The sequence below is a fragment of the Nelumbo lutea genome, chromosome 3 (genome assembly GCF_056320005.1).
Source record: "Nelumbo lutea isolate HS-2025 chromosome 3, American lotus-T2T, whole genome shotgun sequence".
Taxonomy (NCBI): domain Eukaryota; kingdom Viridiplantae; phylum Streptophyta; class Magnoliopsida; order Proteales; family Nelumbonaceae; genus Nelumbo; species Nelumbo lutea.
Window position 1 is genome coordinate 1,929,106 of NC_142686.1, and position 23,874 is coordinate 1,952,979.

General features: G+C 39.4%; 1 protein-coding gene across 5 annotated transcripts in view; it reads left to right on the forward strand.

The window, feature by feature from the left end:
- Window positions 1–23,874, forward strand: part of LOC148862332 (uncharacterized) — an 86,444-nt gene that overhangs the window by 29,208 nt on the left and 33,362 nt on the right. For all 5 annotated transcript variants that reach the window (XR_016109504.1, XM_088976054.1, XM_088976055.1 and 2 more), the window contains exons 3-4: window positions 3,347–3,424; window positions 7,224–7,381. Coding sequence is in view for 4 of the 5 variants with exons in the window: in XM_088976054.1 (XP_088832180.1) it covers window positions 3,347–3,424; window positions 7,224–7,381 (236 nt within the window). In the remaining variant the exon portion in view is untranslated. The remainder of the gene's footprint in view (window positions 1–3,346; window positions 3,425–7,223; window positions 7,382–23,874) is intronic.

Consider the following 23,874-nt stretch of genomic DNA (forward strand, 5'->3'; position numbering starts at 1 on the left):
CGTGGATTTTTAGCCAGCCGTTAAAGACTAAGGAGTCTGGAGAGGCGTTGCTCATAGGAACCCACCATTCCAGAGCTATCGGTCTTCCATACAACTGAAGTTTCTTTAGGCTAACCCACTTTAGTACTAGCTCCTCAGATGGAGCAAAGCCCACCACCGCTCTATCAGCATCGATGGGGTGGAGATTTACTAGCTCATGAGAGTGAAGATTGGCTGAGAGACCTAGCATCACTTCCCTCCAAGAAAGAGCTTCATGCTTGGTGCAAACGAAGGCTTGCTTCCACAAACCGAAGGGCTTATCTTGGTGAATCACTGAAATGAAAGCAGACCCTCCTGTCTATATAACTTTGCTTTTCTTCTGAAGCTGAGGGAAAAAATTTATAGAGAGGTCAGGATGGGCGGGATATTCCTTTGGAGGGGAGAGGAGGTTCAGCACACTTTCAAATCTCGTCCAACCTCCGCTAGAAGGCTTTTCAGGTAAACAAATGTTTTTCCATTTAAGGTTTTTTTCCAAACTGCTCAAGCGGATGAACCTTCCCCACTTGTTCTCTTGGGTCTGAATGAGGAGGGTTCTGCCCTGTTCAGTTCGATATTATTCCCTGAGGTTTCGATTCGTATCTCTGATTGCCTTTTGAATGAAATTTTTCTACCACTTCACCTCTTCGAGAGTTAAAGTCAATCTTGTCCAAGCTCCTCTGCTTCTTTCCGTCACCTCTATCAAGCTATGTCCCTCTGAAAGAGTTTCCAGATCAAAAGTCTTCACACCGGTCGCTACTGTTGACCTCGGAAGTTTTTTATCCATGAGTTGAGTGCTTGTGTTCAGTTCACTGAGATTGTCTTCAGATAAAGTTAGGCTGTAATCTTCAGTGCTGAGAGCGCAAGTGAAGGATCCATGGAAGCAAGATGCAGCTGTGTGAAACTGTGAATAAATATAATATTATCCAAAATTTGGTTATTGAAAGAGACTCATGGCTAGTGTTAAATTGGTTAAGGAAGGGTAATGGCTTTTGGATCTATGCTAATGAGAGAAGAGAGGTTAAGTGGCTGCTGAGGGGAGTGGAAATCCAGGTTCACTGGGTGAAAAGAATTGCAAATGCCTTTGCTGATAACTTGTCCAAACAGGGGGTGGGTAGGGGTCAATTGTTTTGGGCAATTCTGTAATTTTCTTGTTATTTGGGGTTGAGTTAAGTCATTTGATCTCTCCCTGAAATTTTGTATGTATTCTTGATTTTTTTTAATAATATTGAATTCTGTTATTGATCAAAAAAAAAAAAAAACTCTCCTGTGGTATTCTCTATGTGCTTCTTTCTTTAAATCTCTAACATACAATGGATCTGGTTTGGTGGTTGGCTTTCTTATCATATTCCCTTCGAATGGACCTATTCCACCCAAAATCAGAGTTTTCTGTTGGAAAGTTTTATATTTGAAGATCAATTCTTATGAGACTTTGTACATGAGGAGACCTGATTGGGATTTTATCACCTCATAAATGTTTCCTTTGTGATGCTAGTGGGGAGTCTGCATTTCCTTTGAAGTGCTATTTAGTAGTTCCTTTTTTCAGCCACAAACGAAAAGGCCGAAAATACTATGGGGATGTGCAAGAACTGATACACTATAGTCTATTTGGGAAGAAAGAAATGGATGGATCTTCAAGGGCAGGGGAACTACCAAAGAAACTATATTTTTATAATATCTTCTGCAAAGTTACAAATTGGGTGAGTACCTAAGAAATTTCTCTTCTTATCAATATAAGTATTGTTTGGGTCTCACCAAGCCAAAAATTAGGAATCTAGGACCTTCAGGTATAGGAATCTTGAAAAACAATTGTGGTTACTTCCTTGCTATTTGCTCTGGACTGATAGTGGAAGGAGATTCCACAAGAGCAGAATTACTGTCTCTACTCCAAGGATTAACATTATGTAAATTATAGAACTTGCGAACTGTTGAGCTTGAAGGTGAATCCAAAATGTGGTGGGTGGGTTTGTTAAGGAATGATTCCTTAGGGACTTGGCACCACTGGCATACTTTATGACAGACAAAAGAACTTGCTAGAGTGATCACATGGTTTTGGACAAATAGAGCAGCAAATGTGGTGGCAGATCCAATGGCAAGAGCCACAAGACAAGGGGTTAATAGGATTCAGTTCTTTGTGGGGATGATGATGTATTTCTTTTCTTGTAAAAGGGGAAAGGAAAATTTCTAAGTTGAAAAAAAGGAGGGGTTAGGTAGAGTATACTAGCTTAACTACTTTTAGGAGCTAAGAGCCTCAGACACTTGTAGATATCATTCTTTACCACATTTAATAGAAATTCACCATTACTCATAAAGAATGAAAAACAAAAAGTAAAGAGAGTCACAATATTACATGTACAATTACGGAGGGATCCATCATTAATATTACAAAGCATGAGAACTCATAGAAAAAATAACTAAATTCATCATGATTCTTAGATCAATGGGAAAATTGATGAAAAGATCTTTCATTCTTCATTCTTTATTGAATTACTTCCAATTTCCATGACAAAACCAAAAAGAAACTATGCATTGAGGTTATGAGAAGGTAGAGAATAGAGATTGCAACTGCTTCTCTATCTGGTATTCTGGTAGAAGATTCATGGTCAAGCATTCATGAAAGTGGTTGTGTTTGCTTTTCAAGTTGTCTTGCCCTTTTTGATAATCATCTAATTTCTGCATTAGGTGCATTCAAGATGAAGAATATTTGCAGCTAAGAGAGATAGCTGCCTCTTACACCTTTTTTGAAAGTCGGAAGAAAGGCCAAATGCTGTAAGGATTAGATTGTTTAATCCTTTTCCCTCAAATCCCAAATAGACCTTATTTTACTATCTCAGGCCATTGTTCTAGTGAAATCCCTAATGCCCATTTTGTCCCATAAAAGTTTAATCACTCAGATGCATACACATAATTGAATGGGATTGGTTCCTAATGGATTGAATTAGGTAAATCCAAATTCAATCTGGTTAATAAATGGTCTGGCATAAAATCTGATTTGAATTAGATCAGATCTAAATCATATTCCTTTATAAGCGTGTCATTTCAACAGACACTAGTAATGAAATTATTGCATGATTAAACAACCTTTCCCATTTGACTCTTGCTAAGACTTCAGGATTACAACAAATCAGAAGCTTGGGTCCAATTCTATTGAATAAATATGGAACTTTTACTTTATTTCTGAAACCTTTTCTGCATAAAGCCACAATAGCAATCAAATAAATAGAAATTTTAATTAATTGATGCATCAATGTTTATTTGGGGAAAAAATGGGCTAATATAGATTCTTTTCATATACTTACAAGGCTTCATTCTATTACTTAACATTCTGCAGGTGAACAGGTTTTCCTGGACTGCTCAACGCCATCCCTCATTTCAAACCAGATTGTGTCCTTTGGTAGCACTAAAACATGTAAGTTAAATGTGCCCCTATGCACCTCAGCTATTTATCAATATATTTATACCTATCCTGGCATCTTGTAGCTTTTATTTTATGTTTTTGAATATCCTTGAGTTCCATGTCCAATCCTACAAATTCTTTGGAAATTCCTTGGTTATGTAGTTGAACCTGGAATACCTTTTTCTATGAAGCTTGTATGTCAGGTTGATTTTTATTATTCTTTCTTATTTGACTTCCCTATAAAAATCTCTTACTTCATGTATTATATATACTGCTACCACTACTACTCAAACTCCTCAAAAGCCTTTCTAGCAAACTCCTCGTCATCCTAATAAAACAGACCTAGGCTCTTCCCAATTGCAACATCTTCGTCCACTATTTTTTGGAGGGCCCCTTGACCTAATTCCTTATCATTACTATTATCCTTTTGCATCGTTTGTCTCACCTTAGAATCGAGATCACCTCCATGCGAAGTGTTTTCCTGATGCTCCTTTGGCTCAAGGGAGGCTAATGACTGAGGCCGTCCCAGTGTCCCCCAATGATCCATACCATGCATCCCATTGTCTCTTGATGTAGGCGCACCTGGCCCGAACCAATGGGACGACACCATGTGTGCAACAGCAGCATTCAGAGTGGACCCAATCAAGGCACGCACAGAGCAAAGCTCAGCATGCATTCCGGAACCATTAGTGCGGGGTCACTTGGCGACCTCGGGTGACCGTGCTCCTCGCGTACGGACCACATATGGACCGTTTGAGCACACCTTCCTCCAAGAAGCTCAAGTATAAATTGGGGGCAACCCCCTCAAGGTAAACATCTTGGATACTATAACACAGATCTAAGGCCTCGTCCACCTCATACTACCTTGGACTAACTTGACCGTCGGAGTCTCTGCCTTGGGTACTCACCCGAGGCCTCTGATGCTTTCCCTTTGTCACTCCTCGTAGGACGGGCCTACCAGCCTTCGGCCCATCCAAGCCTCAAATGACTCATCCTCACCTCGGCTCAGAAGAAAATTGACAGTGTTACCCCTAGCCAATTCTAGGTAGAAACATCTCTCAATCTTTTTCTCCTATATACCCATTTGAAATGTTTTGTAGGGCCTGCTCTTGTCAAGCCCAATTTTAACCTTGCGAAAATCTTGGTCACATGCACAACATTATGATTTCTCAAACTATGCACTTTCTTTCTTGTTATTTAATTGGTTTGATCCCCCTCCACTTCAGGATTGCTCTTTCTACCCAAATTGACACCCAACTTTCCAATCGTCACCTCCTCATATTGCCAAACATCCTCGTAGCAATCAATCTGGTTTCTAGTCTCCTCATGTATGGTTTTTTAGGCCCTACTCCATCTCCTCCTCAACCCCTACTCCATCTTTGGCCCTGGCATTCTGAGTCGCCAACTTCATGCCCAATTCCCTACTATCAGTACAATGGGACAAAAGCATCTATATGTACCATTGAAGTTAGAACTTTTCCTTTTATTGCCTTCCTCATTTTCACCCACATCTGCTCTCTCGAAAATGTCTTCCACGCTCCCCTTACTACTAAGCTTGGGAAGTTGGTTCACCCCCTCTCTAACTAATAGAAGTTGCTCGCCACTGAGAGAACCTTTCTCAAGAGATACTGTTCTAGTCCTGTCCATTGCCCTTCCTTGTGAAATGTTGGTTTGAGTAGCCACTAAGGTTTCTTGGGAGTCAAACTTCTCTGGCATTACCTCAGTCTCTGAGGTCCTAGATTCGCACAAATCGCTTGAATGAACAAACTTAGTGATCACCCACTCCCAAGTCTCTTCTTTTTTATTTTAACAGGGTGAGGAAATCAGTTTTTAAAACTTATTGACTTTTTCACCCTTAGCTGCTTGTTCCTGCCCACCCACCCTTAGGATGAAACTACATTGCCTCTGATCGAATTTGATGGAAAACTTGCTTTTTTTGCCCACTTTCTTCAAAATAAGATTCTTTGAGCTAACAACTAGGGAAGACAATAAACGAATGTTACCATCTTCTAAGGGCCTACTAAATGAGTTAGGTCCTCGACGCACCTGACCACTTAAACCCTCACGTGGTCCCCTCTTATTCAAAACGACAACCCGGCCTGGTTCAAAGAATTGTTCTTTCTTCTCACATTAGAACTCCTAGACCCAAAATGCCACTTTATGTTTTTGTTATTAATTGGGCCCATACTCGAGTATGATGTGGACCCTCCATGGGATTCATCAATATTCAAATTACTACCCCTCTCCCTTTCTCGAATATCAAGACCATTTGAAACATCTTCACTTTCGAGTATAGACCCCAAACAATCCTTAAAGTGTGACCTTTCAAATACCAAAAATGCTTGCCCCTGCAACCTTTCCACTTCCCCCCAACCTTCCTTTTCCATGTGTCACCCATCCTACCAATAATCCATCGTCTTCAACCTTTGAACTCTTCCTCCACAAAGACGTTTCAAATTCTGTCAAACACTAGACCTTTAACCATAAGTCGTCGGAAAAGAGATCAATGACTCGAGGAACATCACTTGGCTTCAACCCCGAAACTTGAACCTTCACCCCCTTTGTATTTAATAATATTTCCTCCCAAAGTCTTGATTATTCTGTCAAGGGAAACTTTGACCCAAATCCTCAAACGGAAAAACAGAAATTGGACACTCGAGCACAAACTTTCTTGTGATGCTCTCCAATATTCTTCCCCAACCTGTAACCTTTGTAGCTGCAAAAAGAACCAGGTTGGTGGTTCAACTATTTGGGTCAAATGTCATAGTTAAATAATAAAATTTAAAAATACAAAAATACAAAAGATAGAAAATTTTGGGTACATCTCTAATATTACATAATCATATTAAGCAAAAATAAATGTGATAAACAAAAAATTTTTCTATTAATGATTTATCAAAAATCATTCTTTCTATTAATGATGTGTATGAAACATGAAGTTTGAAAACTTCCAAAAAATGAAATCATTTTTCCTGTCTAGATGACGGGTCAACAGTCCACCCTTTTGGGTCAAAAGAGTCAACCCATGATGTCATAATTAAATAATAAATATTTCAAAAAATAAATAATGCATACTTAAAAAAGACAAAAACACAAAAAATACAAAATATAGAAATTTTATAGTAAACATTTATGCACATATTTGATATTATTATATTTATCATATTAAGAAAAAAGTGTGAACAAAAGAGTGTGAGAGTGAAGCCATGTATCTCTTTTGCTTATTTAAGCTAGTTGTTGTGTGAGATTAGGGTTTGAAGAAGAGTGTGAGTGAAGCCATGTATCTCTTGTTCTCATAGTGGATATTTTTCCTCTCCTCCTGTGGATGTAGGCTACCAAGCTGAACTAAGTTAAATCTTGGTGTTCTCTCTATTTCCTCTTCTTTTGTTTTCTCCTTGATTTGTTATTCTATTCTATGTTATTTGACAAGGACAATATGTTTTGGGTAGTGCTGTAATTTGATTTTGTCTTTTGGATCAACACCCCACACAAGGAGTGGACAGTTGTACTCTAAACTAAAAAGGATCTTTAATGAAGTTACCATTTCCAATCAAAAAAAATTATGGATGCATTCAGAAAGACTTGGTTACATTGGATAATGCTGTTCATGGTATAGATAGATTCTGATTGATATATTCTTGATTAATTGTGCTGCATCGTAATTGGCACTTACAGATTGGAAAACGCTTCAGACTTATCGTTTACTCAAATTTTCTCTATCTACAACAAGCATTTTTGCCCCTTAACATCATTTTGAGCCAGTACTTTTTTTTGTTTATTTTGTTCTCTATAACATTTGCACCTTCTGCAGATTTGGTGCGAACAGAGCTACCAAAGGTCATACCTCCATCATACAGGGGTACCGCCATTCGCTATCTCTATCATGTCAGAAGCATGTTATTTGGCCGATGGTTGACTTTGGAGAATGGTCATCCTCATCAAGAGTCCCTAGAGAATCTGATTCAGCTGGTTAGTTTTGATGATTTTTCTAGTAGCTCTATAGGGTTTCAGTCTTGCAGAGATGGATTATATTTTCATTTGTTAGTTTACTAGAGAATGACCCCATACTAAGTACGGGGCTAGTATTTTTTGATAATTTTTATTTTGTTTAAACGTCTAACTTATTATTATTATTATTTCTTTATTTTTTAAATAATATTTGTATTTTAATATTTAGTTAGTTAATTATTACTGTTATTATTAAGTATTTAATTAATGATTTTATTGTCATAATAATTATTATCATTAAATTTTTTACTGTAAAAATATAAAGATTAATCAAAATGTAATATTTACTTAATTATTTTATTAAAGATTAATATTATTTTTAATTAGTAATGGCAATGATTATTTTCTTATATTTATATTAATATTTAGTATTTAATTACTGAGTGTTGTTGTTATAATAGATTTTCTAATTACACTAAATTCTGGTAATTTACATAACTTTAATGCACAATCAGTTTTTGAAGTTTACTATTTAGTTATCAAAAATTAAATTAAAAAAACTAATATGGGTCTTACATCTTTGTAATTGACAATCTATTCTGACCTATTTTATTTGAAACCCACTATTAATTTATGTTTTTTTAATTTGATTTAAGATATTAAATGAGATCTTTTTGGTAAACAATAACGCACTTTATTTGGTTAGTACTATTTATCTAATAAGTCTATTTTGAGTTATTTATTTATAAAGTTAAATTAGTTTGCTTCCTAAAAGTTAAATCAAGTTTGTAATTAATAAAGTATTTTCTTTTTGAAAAAATCATTTAAAAACAAACATGGGTTTATGGTAATCTTTTAATGGGTCCCACCATTTGTATTTAATAGATTTTGGGTAAACATGTGTTAAGCTAATAAATAATTATCTATTGAGAATGTTTAGGAGTGAAACTACCCACTTTTTGAATCTTATTTCTTGAATTAGTAAGATGCCATGTGTCTGAATGGTGGTAGTGGGTTGTGTGCTTTAACAACAACTTCTAAGAAAATGACACGTGTCTAGCTTTCCAAAAAAATGAGAATGCCACATGTCTGAATGGTGTGGGGTTGTAGCTTTCTAGTGGGCTATGGGCATTAGTAATAATATCTCATAAATTTCCATGTGTGTCTAGCTTTCCAAAAAATGATATGGCCACTTGTCTGAATGGTGGTAGTGGATTGTGGGCTTTAACAACAACTTCTAAAAAATGCCACGTGTTTAGATTTCCAAAAAAATGAGAAGGTCACGTGTTTGAATGGTGGGGGGCTGTAGTCTGAAGACCTTTAATATATATATATATATATATATATATATATATATTAGATTTGCATCACTACAACAGTTCATTCTCTTTATACTTTCAGATGGTTGGGTCACTTGTTCTGTGCTTTGGTGTTTCCATTGACCTGCATTTCCTTGATTTAGTTTTTTACTTTCATGGATCCAACTTTTGGTTCTAGCCCATATTCTTTCTTGATTAAGTTATTCTTTCTTTCCTAATATATGTGCTAATATTTTACCTTTTTCCATTGTTTAAATGGTGTATGATTATGGAGAATGAATTTGTCGGAGTTGTTTTTTTTAGATGATGTGTTTTGGAGATGTTGATCAAGCATGAGAATCACTTTCTTCAGTTATGTAATAACCAATGGTTCTCAATTTTGTTCTAGGTTTTATTTCTGGTTGTTTGATACTTGATGACACTTGACATTTATTTGTATTATGCAATTGGGTCAGGAATTGAATAGTGTAGCCTACTCATCAATTAATAGATCTGTTGATTGAGGAATTGAACCCTTCCTCAGTTGGCACCATCAAACTGAACTTGGGTGGTTTTCTTTTGGTAATATGAGCCCAATCAGATATAAGTGGTGAATTTAGAGGTTACCTAACGTTGTCCCAGCTGGCTGGGATCTTGGGAAGGGTGGGATGGATATAAAACTAAGTTTAGTATTTTTTTCGCACAAAGTAGCCTCTCTCAAACTCGAACCTTCATTCCTGTACTTGTCAACCTGAGATTTTTCCATTACACCAAGCAATAGGCCTGGTCACAATTTCTGTCTACTCAGGTCTAATTGAGCAAGCGGACTTAATGAGGTTGGAAACAATATCACCTATATGGGTGCTTCATTTGACAAATTCTTTGGCCTGCATGTTAATTTGGGTAAGGAAACTCTCAAGTGACAATCATATGGATGCAAGGAGGAGAAGCCCTCGGTCTAATTCTTTTTTCAGGTGCACTAGTCGGGGAAGAAGTATATAGGGACACTTTAAAAGCTCTAAAGGGTGATCTTTAAGGTAATAGAGATGCATTGGGTGAATCCAGAATGTGGTTCCCATGTGTATGGAACACTAGCGTGTTCACTCGTGATTGGTCATGTAGCTTGGTTTGCACACTTGTATTTGCAACAGATCATGTGTGTATTTGTGTATAAAGAGGTCTAGCTTCAAAACCAGCCATGAGCTAGTTTGTGTGGTTTTTTATTCCTGATCATTAATAGATAATGCTGAGATTGTTTGGGTGGAAGGGTATTCTTGTCTTTTTTGTCTTTTGTATTTGGGCGACCTTATGAGGGCTTACTTGTAATTTCTCTCAATAATATAAAATCTTAAGTTTGAGAGTGAAAAATAACTCTCTTCTTCTCTTCTCTTTTTGTTTTCTCTCGCAATAAAACCCTAGATATTTCAACTTGGTATCAAAGCAACTAGAAGGTCTTGAGAGTCTTTCTCAACTGGTTTTTGCTCGGAGGGAGAGTTGCTGACGTCAGACCTCCATCGGATTTGATTCACTCTGATATTAGATGAATTTGGTATATGTCTCATTGTGGTTTGATGCCTCTATGATTTATTGGGATTTTTCAAGTGGAAAATCGCAGAAATTCCAAATCTGGTTTAGAGGCTTGCATCTCTTGTTTGAGGGTTTTTATTTTGCAAAACCCAGTTCTTCTAGGTTGTTTTATATTTTGGGAATGATAAGAAGTGGTCTTGTATTTTTCTAGACATTAAAAATTTTTGGGAGTTTTTCTTCTCCCTCTATTTTACCGCCAGCCAGCTTTTTGGCCCCTTTTCTAGCCTTTAATCGTGTTTGACCCTTTCTTTGGGTTTGTATGTATTTTGGTTGGGTGTTGGGGGTGCTCTTTGGTTGCTGAGATAGTTGTTTGTGAGGTATGGAATCACCAAAGGATGTACGGATGGGTTCCAATGTGTTTCCTAGAAATGTTGATGTTTCCAGTGGCATGATAACGGCCACAAAATTTGATGGGACCAACTTTTGGGAATGGTCCCAATCAGCTAAACTTACTATTATAGGAAGGGGTAAGTTGTGATTCATTACAGGTAAGGAAGTGAAGACAAAAATTGAAGACCCTAAGTTTGCAAAGTGGGAACAAGATACTAATAATGATGAGGCAAAAAAAGAAGAAAATTGAAAAAAAATGTGAATGTATTCTGTTTTGCATGTTTTTTGTAGCAGGATCCCAAATTGCTGTTTTTGGTAGTTTTGTTGATAGTTTGGGACCAGGGGTATTTTCGTCATTTTATTAGTGAGATTCTGGTCAGGGGCAGTTGGGTGCATATCTGTTGGGTTTTGGTCTCTTGGGTCTTTTTGTAACAAAAGTTATCTTTTGGGGGTTCATTTGAAGTTAGTTTTGTTCTTAAGGAGTTGCTTGTGAGAGGGAAACATTCTAGGGGTTTATGTGTAAATATTTTAATTGGCTTCTCCAACAAGCCATTGGGTCTTATAAAAGAGAAGGGGGGCTGTTTCTAGAGGAGTCTTTTGGTTCTTTCTCTCGTTTGAGGAGTCGACCCATTTTGGCACATTCCAATCCCTCCATCGCTACATGTCTGCACAGGAGGCCAACTTGCTACCATTGTTACTGTAGCGGAACTGTTCCAAGAGGAGTTTTACTTCAGGTTCAGGTTTGAAATCCCTAGAAATCCAACTTGTTTTGTTGTTTTCATCTTGGTACTTCTTGTGCTTATTGTTGTATACTTGAAGTGTTGCTTGTAATTTGTTTTCTGTCTACATCAAATAATGTTTTGGTCGGTTTGCTCAATGAAACCTCACATTGCTCATAACTACATGCTCCTCTCAACTGCTAAAGATATTTGGGGTAGGGTTGTTTCCACTTACTCCCAGGTTAACAACACTGCTAGAGTATATCAACTTAGGAGAAAAGCTTGTAGTATGTGTTAGGGGGAGAGAACAATGACTATCTACTTCTCTCTACAATATCTTTGAGAAGAAATGGACCAATTGAAAACTTTTGAGTGGAAGGATCCTATAGATGTTGAGCAGTATAGGAAGTACATTGAGAAGAATAGGGTCTTTGACTTTCTGGATGGCTTGAATCTGGAGTTTGATTTCACTAGGCAACATATTCTGAGTGTGGGTATTGTCTCTCTGGCTACTTCTTACTCTATTGTGCAAGGGGAAGAAAGTAGAAGGGCAGCCATTATGCAACCCTCTGTGATTGAGCACTTTGCCTTTATGTCCTCTAAAGCCTAGGCCAAGTGGTAGTAAGCATCCTACTACTGAGAAGTTTGATGATGTCATCTATGAATATTGCAAGAAGACGACACATACTAAGGAAAGATGTTGGAAACTCAATCCTCACTTGAAACGAGACAAGTTTAAAACTAGAAGGAAAGGCAATGTGGAATTCCAGTTATTGTCTTTAGTCCCATTTACTTTACGAGTCCCAAGTAGATTTGGAGCTAAATGGATGGGATACTAGAATCCTGGCTAGGACCACAAGTGCCTCATCTTGGAAAGCCATTCATGACTTATTACCAGTTTTCTCCCCTTGTATCAGGTATGATTTGAACCCAGGTAACTCCATAAAATTCTGGGAACGAACTTGGGTGGGGAATGCACCTCTTAAGGACCAGTTTCCTTCCTTGTATGCACTTTCTGATTTTAAAAATGAGTCAGTTTCCACTTTCTTGATCCCTTCCTCTTCCATTTCTGGGTTTGGTTGGAATTTGGGTCTAAGAAGGGTTGTGAGAGACTCCAACCCAAATAGTATTTCGAGTCTCCTCTTTCTTCTTGATAATGTTTTCTTGGACCTACTAAGGATGACTCTAGAATCTGGACCCCCACCTCTACTGGTTCTTTCTCCCGTGCCTCTTTCTTTAAAGTGCTAAGCCAGCTCACCAATCCTATAACCCCCCTTTCCCTGTTAATGAGATTTGGTGTAGGCCAATTCCTCCTAAGGTTGGTAGTTTTGTTGGGAAGCCTTTTTGGAAAGATTCAACACCGGCGATCTGCTCCAAAAGAAGAGACCCAATACTTGTTTGTCCCCTCATTGGTGTGTTCTTTGTAAAGCTGATGGGGAGATCGGTTTTCATCTTTTGGTGTCTTACCAATTTGCAAAGTCTATTTGGGAGTGGGCTTTATCTCTTTTTGGGTGTACTTGGATTCCTCCATCAAATTTTCAAGGCCTTTTTGCTCCCTCTTTTTTCAAGTGGCATATGAAAAGGGGAAGGACTATGTGGAGAGGACTGAGGGCAGCAATATTCTGGTGTTTATGGGAAGAAAGAAATTCCAGAATCTTCTCTGATGTAGAGAGAGGTGCTGAAGAGTTGAGGGTCTTGATCCACATAAGGGTTATTCAGTGGATGAAGTCCCTAGAGCTGTTCACATAATATATAGTGGATGACTTGCTGAGGAAGTGGGGTGAGATTGCTAGCTGGACCTAGACTAAAGAAGGGATGAGTGTGTCTTGGACTCCCCCACCTTTGGGTTTCATGAAACTAAACCTTGATGGAAATAGCAAAGGGAACCCCGGACAATCAGGGATTGGGGGTGTCTTCAGGGATGAGAATGGGGTTGTTTTTGTCATGTTTTTAGGCCCAATTAGAGTGGGTGGCTCTTAGAGCTAGGATCCACGCAGTTATGGAAGGTGTCTAGAAAGCTAGGGAGATGAAAATCAAAAAACTCATAATTGAAGGGGACTTTGAGGTGGTGGTTGGGTGTCGGAACAAAGAAGATAGTTGTTTATGGAGTTATAGTAATTTGAAGAGGAAATTCAGATGGCTGGTTCGAGAAATGGAAGTTAAAATTAGTTGGGTAAAAAGATCAACTAATTCTTTTGCTGATGGGTTAGCTAAACAAGGGGTGGATAGGGATGTCATGTTCTGGGCAAAGATGTAATTTAATTTTTCTTCTTTTCTGTTCTTTCTTTCTCTCTTGTTTCCTCTCTTAGGGCTCTTGATGTAGTTGGAAGATAAGAAAGTTTGTCTTCCTCTCTGTAATTTATTGTGATAATTAATTAATTGTGTTATTGATAAAGATGTAAACCAGTCCTCAAAAATAGGTGTAAACTTGAAACATTAGAGAGAAAAAGGAGGAAGAAAAGTAAGAGCAGCAGTACAAGAGAAGAAGATGGAGAAAAGAGGAGGAAGAAGAAGAAAGGTTCGAATAATCCTTCCCTTTCTTCTCTAATCCTTTTTACTAAAAATTAATGTTAAAATAATTACAAGTATGCCCTTAAGTGGGTGGCCAACTAGGTAGTAACATAAAGAGATCAAACAAAAAGAAATAACAGACCCATTACCTAATAGGAAAATAGAAAAAATATTACAAGAGAAGATACTATGACCCATTCAGCCCAGTCTCTTTACACTCCCCCTCAAGCTGAGCATAGATGTCAATCATGCCCAGCTTGCTTATATAGTGTGCCATTTTCCCTCTCGGAACTCCCTTGGTCAAGATATCAGTCAATTGTTCGTCTGATGTGATGAATGGCAAACAAAGTTCTCCTAAGGAAACTCTTTCCCTTATAAAATGTCTATCAACCTCAATGTGCTTAGTTCTGTCATGTTGAACAGGATTATGTGCAATATTTATAGCTGCTTGGTTGTCACAGTAGAGCATCATTGGCTTCTCATAGTCAACCCCCAATTCTTCTAAAAGGGATCGTAGTTACAGTAATTCTGACACACCATGTGCCATTGCCCTGTATTCTGCTTCAACTGAGGATTTAGCAACTACAGATTGTTTCTTACTCCTCCATGACACAATGTTCCCAGCGACCAGAGCACAATAACCTGAGGTGGATCTCCTATCATCAATACATCCTACCCAATCAGCATCAGTGAAAGCTTCCGGCTTCATGTGTCCATGTTTGGCAAATAGAATACCTTTCCCTGGAGTACCTTTCAAGTAACACAGAACCCTTTCTACAGCAGCTAAATGAGTATCTCTAGGAGAATGCATAAATTGACTAATAATACTTACTGCATAGGAAATGTCCGGCCGAGTCATGCAAAGATATAACACCATCTGTAGCAGAAAGCTTATGATTGGGATTAATAGGAGTGGAGATTGGTTTAGCTCCAAGTTTACCAATCTCAACAAGGAGGTCATGGACATATTTACGCTGAGAAATGAAGATACCATCCTTAGATCTATCAACTTCAATGCCCAAAAAATATCGAAGATCTCCCAAATCCTTGATCTCAAATTCAGAGTTAAGAAATCTTGAGTTACTGATCTCTTGAGTGTCATTACCCGTGACCACAATATCATCAATGTAAACTATCAAAAAGGTCACCAGAGAGCCATTTCTCTTCAAGAACAAGGTATGATAGGATTGAGTTTGTGTTTAACCAAATGAGACAAGAGCAGCCCTGAACCTCTCAAACCAAACCTGAGGAGACTGTTTGAGACCATAAATATATCTTTGCAGTTTACACACCTTGCCTTGCATTTCCTTCCCATACACCCCTGGAGGTAAAGACATATAGACCTCTTCATGTAGGTCTCTATTCAAGGAGGCAAAGACATATAGACCTCTGCATGTAGGTCTCCATTCAGGAAGGCATTTTTAACATCAAACTGGTGTAGGGGCTAATCAAAAGTAGCGGCTAGAGATAACAAAACCCGGACTAAGGTCATCTTAGCTACAGGAGCAAATGTCTCAAGATAGTCAATACCATACATCTGAGTGTAGCCTTTAGCAACCAGCCTAGCCTAAAACCTCTCAATAGATCCATCAGAGTGATATTTAATGATAAACACCCATTTACAACCCACTGGTTCCTTCCCTTCAGGCAAGTCAACCATATCCCAGGTATGGTTCTTATGCAAAGCATCCAGTTCAGCCATCATAGCATCCCTCCATTCAGGTTTAGATAAGGCTTCTAGTACGGACCTGGTATCACATGGGAAGAAACAGAAGCAAGAAAAGAGTAGTAGGAAGGAGAGAGAAGGTTGTAAGACAGGTGTTTGGAGATACAATGGGAAGTACACTTCCGCTTGCCCTTGCGGAGAGCAATAGGAAGGTCAAAGTCTGGGAAGGCTGACCTGTTACCTCAGTAATGATGGGAGGAGCAAGAGGTTCTTCTATAGGAGAGGAAACAACTTGCCCATGTTTGAATCTGTGCCTTTGGTACAACCTTTGGAAAACAGAATGAGGAGGAATTATAGGAGAATGAGGTGGAGGAGGAGGAGGAACAAGAATATTGGAGGTAGGTCCAATGGGAGAAGTGGACACCTCATGAGAGGACTCAAGGGGAATGGGAAGAGGAACAACTGGAGACATAGCAAGAGGTTCTTCTATAGGAGAGGAAACAACTTGCCCATGTCTGAATCTGTGCCTTTGGTACAACCTTTGGAAAACAGGATGAAGAGGAATTATAGGAGAATGAGGTGGAGGAGGAGGAGGAACAAGAATATTGGAGGTAGGTCCAATGGGAGAAGTGGACACCTCATGAGAGGACTCAAGGGGAATGGGAAGAGGAACAACTGGAGACATAGCAAGAGGTTCTTCTATAGGAGAGGAAACAACTTGCCCATGTCTGAATCTGTGCCTTTGGTACAACCTTTGGAAAACAGGATGAGGAGGAATTATAGGAGAATGAGGTGGAGGAGGAGGAGGAACAAGAATATTGGAGGTAGGTCCAATGGGAGAAGTGGACACCTCATGAGAGGACTCAAGGGGAATGGGAAGAGGAACAACTGGAGACATAGCAAAGGGTTCTTCAGATTTCTCCCCCTCAGGAGAAATACTAAAGAAAGGAGTCAACTCAGCAAATGTGACATCCCGAGATACAAAGCAGGTGCCACTAATTGGATCAAAACAACAATATCCCTTCTGTGTGGAGGCATATCCCAGAAAAACACATTTACAAGCCTTAGGTTCAAATTTGTGCCTCTGATGGCTATGAACATGCACATAGCAAGTGCACCCAAAAACACGAAGAGGAAGAGAAAAAATATCCTCATCTGGGAAGAGAAGGCTAAAGGGGGTTTTGAAGTTAAGAACCCGGGAGGGCATACGGTTGATCAAAAAGGTAGTAGTAAGAACAACATCTCCCCAAAATTTTATAGGAACATGGGATGCAAACAGGAGGGATCTGGCAACTTCAACCACATGTCGGTTCTTCCTTTCCGCCACTCCGTTCTGTTGTGGAGTGTAGGAATAAGAACTTTGATGAATAACCCCAAAAGTTTCAAGATAGGCGGAGGGGGTTTTCTCAAAATACTCCTTAGCATTATCAGAACGGAATATTTTGATCCGAGTGTTAAACTGGGTGAGGATGAGTTCATGAAATGTGGTTATCACCCCACTTATCACTTTATCTCTTACAAAGTGACAATCAACCTCAATATGCTTAGTTCTCTCATGAAAGACGGGATTGGAAGAGATGCGAACAGCAACTTGGTTATCACAGTATAGTTTCATGGGTTTGTCAATTGAGAATCCCATCTCTTGAAGCAAGTTCTTTAGCCATACTAGCTCACATGTGGTATGGGCCATAGCCCTGTACTCTGCTTCTGCACTACTTCTTGCCACCACTGTTTGCTTCTTGCTCTTCCAAGTTACAAGATTGCCACCCAGGAAGGTACAATACCCTATGGTTGACCTCCTGTCTAATATAGAGCCAGCCCAATCAACATCTGTGTACCCTACTATCTCAAGAGTTCCTCCCTTTTGGTATAACAAACCACGACCTGGAGCACCCTTTAGGTACCTAACAATTCTCATAACAGCTTCCCAGTGAGGAACCCGGGGATGTTGCATAAACTGACTCACCACACTCACAACAAATGATATATCTGGTCGGGTAATGGTCAGGTAGTTCGACTTTCCCACCAACCTTCTGTATCTTCCAGGATCATCAAACTCTTCACCTGCATCTACACTTAATTTGGCAATGAGTTCCATAGGAGTCTCTGCTGGTTTAGCACCTAACAACCCCGTTTCTTCAAGTAGATCAAGAACATACTTTCTCTGACATAGGTTGATCCCCTGTTTTGACATTGCAACCTCTATTCCTAGGAAATACTTTAGTTTCCCCAGATCTTTCGTATTGAAGTGGTCCTGTAAGAATTTTTTTAGCCTGTCAATTCCATTGTTGTCACTTCAAGTTATGACAATATCATCCACATACGCGACTAGCAAGATTTTCCCATCTTTTGAGTTATAGCTAAACACAGAATGATCAACCTGACACTGTTTCATCCCAAAGGCCTTCACCACTTCGCTGAACCTGCCAAACCATGCACGTGGAGATTGTTTCAGTCCATAGATTGCCTTTTTGAGCCTGCACACCTTACTAGATTGCCATCGAAGAAGGTACAATACCCTGTAGTTGATCTCCTATCTGATATAGAACCAGCCCAGTCAGCATTTGTGTACCCTACTATCTCAAGAGTTCCTCCACTTTGGTATAACAAACCACGACTTGGAGCACCTTTTAGGTACCTAACAATTCTCAGAACAGCTTCCCAGTGAGGAACCCGGGGATGTTGCATAAACTGGCTCACCACACTCACACCAAATGATATATCTGGTCGGGTAATGGTCAGGTAGTTCAATTTTCCCACCAACCTTCTGTATCTTCCAGGATCATCAAACTCTTACCCGCATCAACACTCAGCTTGGCATTGAGTTCCATAGGAGTCTCTGCTGGTTTAGCACCTAACAACCATGTTTCTTCAAGTAGATCAAGAACATATTTTCTCTGACATAGGTTGATCCTATGTTTTGACCTCGCATCCTCTATTCCAAGGAAATATTTCAGCTTCCTCAGATCTTTCGTATTGAAGTGATCCTGTAAGAATTTCTTCAATCTTTTGATTTCATTGCTATCACTCCCAGTTATGACAATATCATCCACGTACACGACTAGCAAGATTTTCCCATCCTTTGAGTTATAGCTGAACATAGAATGATCAACCTGACATTGTTTCATCCCAAAGGTTTTCATCACTTCACTGAACCTGCCAAACCAAGCATGTGGAGATTGTTTCAGTCCATAAATTGCCTTTTTGAGCCTACACACTTTGCCAGACTCCCCCCTGAGCAACAAACCCTGGTGGTTGCTCCATATACACCTCCTCAACTAGATCACCATGCAGGAAGGCATTTTTTATGTCAAGTTGTACAAGAGGCCAATCATACATAGCAGCTAATGAAATCAGCACCCGAACTGAACCAATCTTAGCCACAGGAGAAAATGTCTCCATATAGTCCACACCATACATCTGAGAATAACCCTTGGCCACCAACCTCGCTTTCAATTGCTCTACACTGCCATCAGGAAGAAACTTCACTGTGTAGACCCATTTACACCCAACTGTGTGCTTACCGGAAAGAAGAGTGGTGAGTTCCCATGTGTGATTATGTTGTAGAGCAAAGAGTTCTTCTTCCATGGCTTGCCGCCACCCTAGGGAGGCAAGAGCTTCCTGGACAGTCTTGGGAATGTGAACAGATGAGAGTAATGATATAAATTTGCAATGAGAAGCAGAAAGGTGAGCAGTAGAAACATAGTGTGAAATGGGGTGAGAAGTACAAGTACATTTACCTTTTCGCAGAGCAATAGGAAGATCAGGATCTAAAGGAGAAGGAGCAGTAGCAGGATCTGTCGACAGGGGCTGAAGTGGAGGAGGGCCCGATGCACTTCTGTGGGTATACACTTGAGTGATTGGCGGCTTCTCTGTAATAATAGGCATAGGATGTGCATCTGTAGTAGAAACAGGAGCTACTGGAAGGATGTCCACAACAGGTACGGGAAGGGGAACCACGGAGGGAGAGGAAGAGACCCCAACATCTGAGAAGAACGGAACTGACTCAAAGAAGGTGACATCAGAGCACACAAATGATTTATAGGATTTTGGGTTATAACACTTATACCCTTTCTGAGTCCTTGAGTAGCCAAGAAAGATACACTTAGTAGCTCGAGCATCTAGCTTGTCTAACCCAGGCCCCAAGTGTTGAACTAAACAAAGACAACCAAAGATTCTTAAGGTAAGAGGAAATGGAGATAGAGTGGGAAACAACACAGAGAAAGGGGATTGACTTCCAAGGATTGACATGGGCATCCGATTGATCAGAAAACAGGATGTGAGAACAGCATCACTCCAAAAATGTTTTGGGACATTCATATTAATCATCAAGGATCGAGCAGTTTCAAGAAGATGTCGATTTTTTCGTTCAGCTACACCGTTCTGTTGTGGGGTATAGGCACAAGAAGTTTGATGAATGATCCCATGATGTTCTAGGTATTGCTGAAATGGTGAGGAGTTGTATTCTTTGGCATTATCGGAGCGAAGAATTTTAATATGAACACCAAATTGAGTGCGTATTTCAGCATAAAATTTTTGAAAAATAGGGAACAACTCACTCCGATCTTTCATAAGATAAATCCATATCATCCTTGAAAAATCATCAACAAAGATTACAAAATACTTATACCCATTGTATGACACCACTTTAATTGGACCCCATACATCGGAATGAACTAAAGAGAAAGGACTTGAGACACGACTATCAACTCTTGGACTAAATGAGACTCTATGATGTTTACCCAATTGACATGACTCAATCTAATGATGAAGGATGACTCAAGGAAGGAACCAGTAACTTCAAGGCCTTGAGAGAAGGATGACCAAGTCTGCAGTGCCATTGAAGAGGAGTAAGAGATGACTGAAAAGTTACTGGAGGACCACCACCATCAAGGTAATATAATTCACCTGCTTCATGCCCTCCACCAATCTTCCTCCCCGTCTTGAGATCCTGAAACACACAAGAAGAAGAGTAGAAGGTTACAGAACAATTAAGAGACTTGGTTAATCTGCTGACAGACATAAGGTTAAAAGGAAACTTAGGAACATATAAAACAGATGATAAAGGCAAGGAGGAGAGATTAACATCACCAACACCACAGATAGGAGATGTAGAACCATTAGCAAGTGTAATTGTTTGAGGTGTGGAGGAGTGGGAAAGGGAAGAAAATACATCATGAGTCCTAGACATATGGTCCGAGGCCTCGGAGTCAATGATCCAGTGTGAGTCTTTTGAAGCTAAGCAAGCCATACCTGAATGGGCAAGTGTAGCAGTGTTCTGCTAAGATGTTTGAATGAACTGCTCATATACTTCACGTGGTACACTCATCATTTCCTTCTCAGAAGCACAAGTAGATGTGGAGTGGATTGGGTCAGTTTGCTGACTTTCAGTAATTGTGTCACTACCCTTAGTCCGAGCATGGTTAGCCCAATGTTGGGTGCACCACGCAAATCATAGCAGAAATTAATTGTGTGCCCCTCAAAACCACAATGTGTACACTTTCTCTGAGTATTACTCCTTCCTCTTCCCGGACCTCCCCCTGAGTTTCGGCCTCTAGTCCGGCCACTAGCCCTGCTAAACATGTGACCACCACGGTTGCTTGGGAGTTCACTCCTGACACCACCACTTCTATTTCCACAACCAACCCCTTTAGGCACTACCAAACCAGATCTGTCAGAGAGAGAAGAATGTTCTCCCGACTCAATAGATGTCCTCTTAAGATGAGCAAAGACTTCTTCAAGTGAGGGAAGAGCAGATCCTCCCAATATTTGTGCTCTAACAGGCTCATACTCAGCCTTCAACCCCAGAAGAAACCTTGTCACATCAAGTTGCTCACGTTGCTGTTATTGGATCTGAACATCTGATGTTAGAGGATGATACACATTAAGCTCATTACGAATGTTCCTCAAACTTGCATAGTACTCTTCTAAGCTTTGACTCCCTTGCTTCAAATTGAAATACTCTTAGTACAACTGATACACCCTAGTTGTATTGTCTTGTCCAGAGTATAACTTCTTAGCATGATCCCAGATTTCCTTAGCTGTATCTAGGAACATGAAGTTCACACTAATCTTTGGTTCCATGTTCCAGAGCCATGTCATTATCTGTGCATCTACTTGTTCCTAGTCACTGAACCCAGGGGAATCGGAGGGAGGTTTCTCCTCTCTTACATGTTTTACCTTCCTCTTGGCCTTCAAGAACACCTCCATAGATTTTGCCCATGGTACATAATTCTCACCATTCAACTTGATGGAAAGCATGACACCTGTTTTGTTATCATCCCCATTTTCAAATGAAGCCATCTTAATTATTTCACCTTCAAATATACAACACAACCTCACACTCTTTCACACGACTTATCTCACTTATAACACCACCAATTCCAGCTTCTTTAAATACACATTACACACCACACACTAAGGCTGAAAACACTAAGTCTTCACATTAAACACCTGGACTGCACACTGCAGAACCATTCACCATCAACACACTAAGACTGAAATCACTCAGTCCTCACATCAGACACTTGGGCTGCACACTGCAGAACTGAATACACACAAGGTATAGGAGATCACTTTTAAATATTTTGAAACATAGATACACCAATCACCACGACACAACCACCACCAATCTACTGCTGTTGTGAACTTTAGCAGTCGACAACTCTTCTTTCAACATACATACGAAGAGAAATGCAGAGGAGCACGACTGAGATGCATATCAGTCACACTGAGCACCACCACATCCAACTTTTGAAACAAAAGGAAACATTTGCAGTTCCTTACTTGGACAAACAACAGTAGTGTTCATACCTGTCCACATTCAGCCCTCTTCGATACTGAATAGAGGGTTTAGTATATCACTCCAACGACCACCACAGCAACGACCAGAGGCATCCTCACCTCCAAGCCCACAAAACAACTGTGAAAGTTGGCAGCGAACCCAGAAAGAGAACAGCAGCAAGAAAGAAATGAGGATATGACCTTACAACTCTGATACCATGTTAGTAAACCCTATTAGATTCTAGGTTGAAGTAGAGAAGAAGAAAGAAAAGAGAAAGAAGAAGAAGAAGAAGAAGAAGAAGAAAGAAAGGTTCGGCCAGACTAGAAGAGAGTCAAAATCTCTCTTCCCTAGCTGACCCACTTGTATTTATTCAAAAACATAGAGTTACATGAAAGACCATTTTGTCCCTCATAGAAGATGGGACACATAACCTAAACTCAGATACAATAGACCTTTCACTCTCAAGAAGATAATCCAAAATGACCAAAATACCCCTGGCTCGAGCATTCTAACAATGGGCAAGCGAAGCAACGGGTGAATAGGGATTCTTTGTTTTGGGCTCATTTCTAATCTTGCAATCTCATTTTGTTGGTTGCGGAGGAGTTAAGATAGCTTACCTCCCTTTGCTTGTGTGTATATTTTTTCTTTAATTTTAATGAAATTACATGTTATTGATAAAAAAAAAGGAAAGACAATGCTCATTTGGCCACAGTTGGTAACGAGGGTCAGTCTTTTGATGTGACCATTCCCTCTCATGACTCCTCTAACGTGATGGATAAACTTCGGAGTCTTTTATTACACTTGGAAAAGAATGGGGCTTCCTCCTCATTTGGTTCTAGTAATCCATCCAGTGCATTTGCTAACATAAGTATTGCACTTGCTTGTTCCACCTCCATCCTATGGATTGTTGACTCGGGGCAAGTGCTCGTATGACCGGTATGCCTCCACACTTTACTTCATATAAGTTAACCCTTGGGAAGGGCAAGATTACCATTGTAGATGGATCTTAGATCCCTATCTCGAGTTAGGGAGAAGTCAAACATACCCATAACCTTTCCCTTGGATTTGTTCTTCATGTTCCTCGGTTGCATAAAAGCTTATTATTTGTTAGTTCTCTTACCAAGTCCCATAATTGTTCTATAACATTTTTCCCTACCCATTGTGTTTTTAAGGATCTAAGAACGAGGAAGATGATTGAAAATGGGCATGAAATTGATAGTCTACCTTTTTTATGAAGCTTAGGAATATGGATTGTTGAGCTAGGATGAGTCTTGTTCTAATGAGAAATTGAGTCGTTTGTGGCATTGTCGTCTTGGTCATATGTCCTTTAAGTCTATAAAACTTTTGTTTCCAAATTTGTTTAGTTGAGTGTCCAATTCGAGTCTCAAATGTGAAGTTTGTCATTTATCTAAACAATGTAGAACTGCATATTTTGCGAGTAATAGAAGTACTATTTCTTTCCATTTGATTTATATTGATGTTTGGAGCCCATATACCATTTTGTGCATGGGTGGGTATAGATACTCCGTTCTCTTCATTGATGACTACACTCAATATACATGGCTCTACTTGTTGAAACAACGTGATGAAGTTCCTATGATTGTTCAAAATTTCATGAA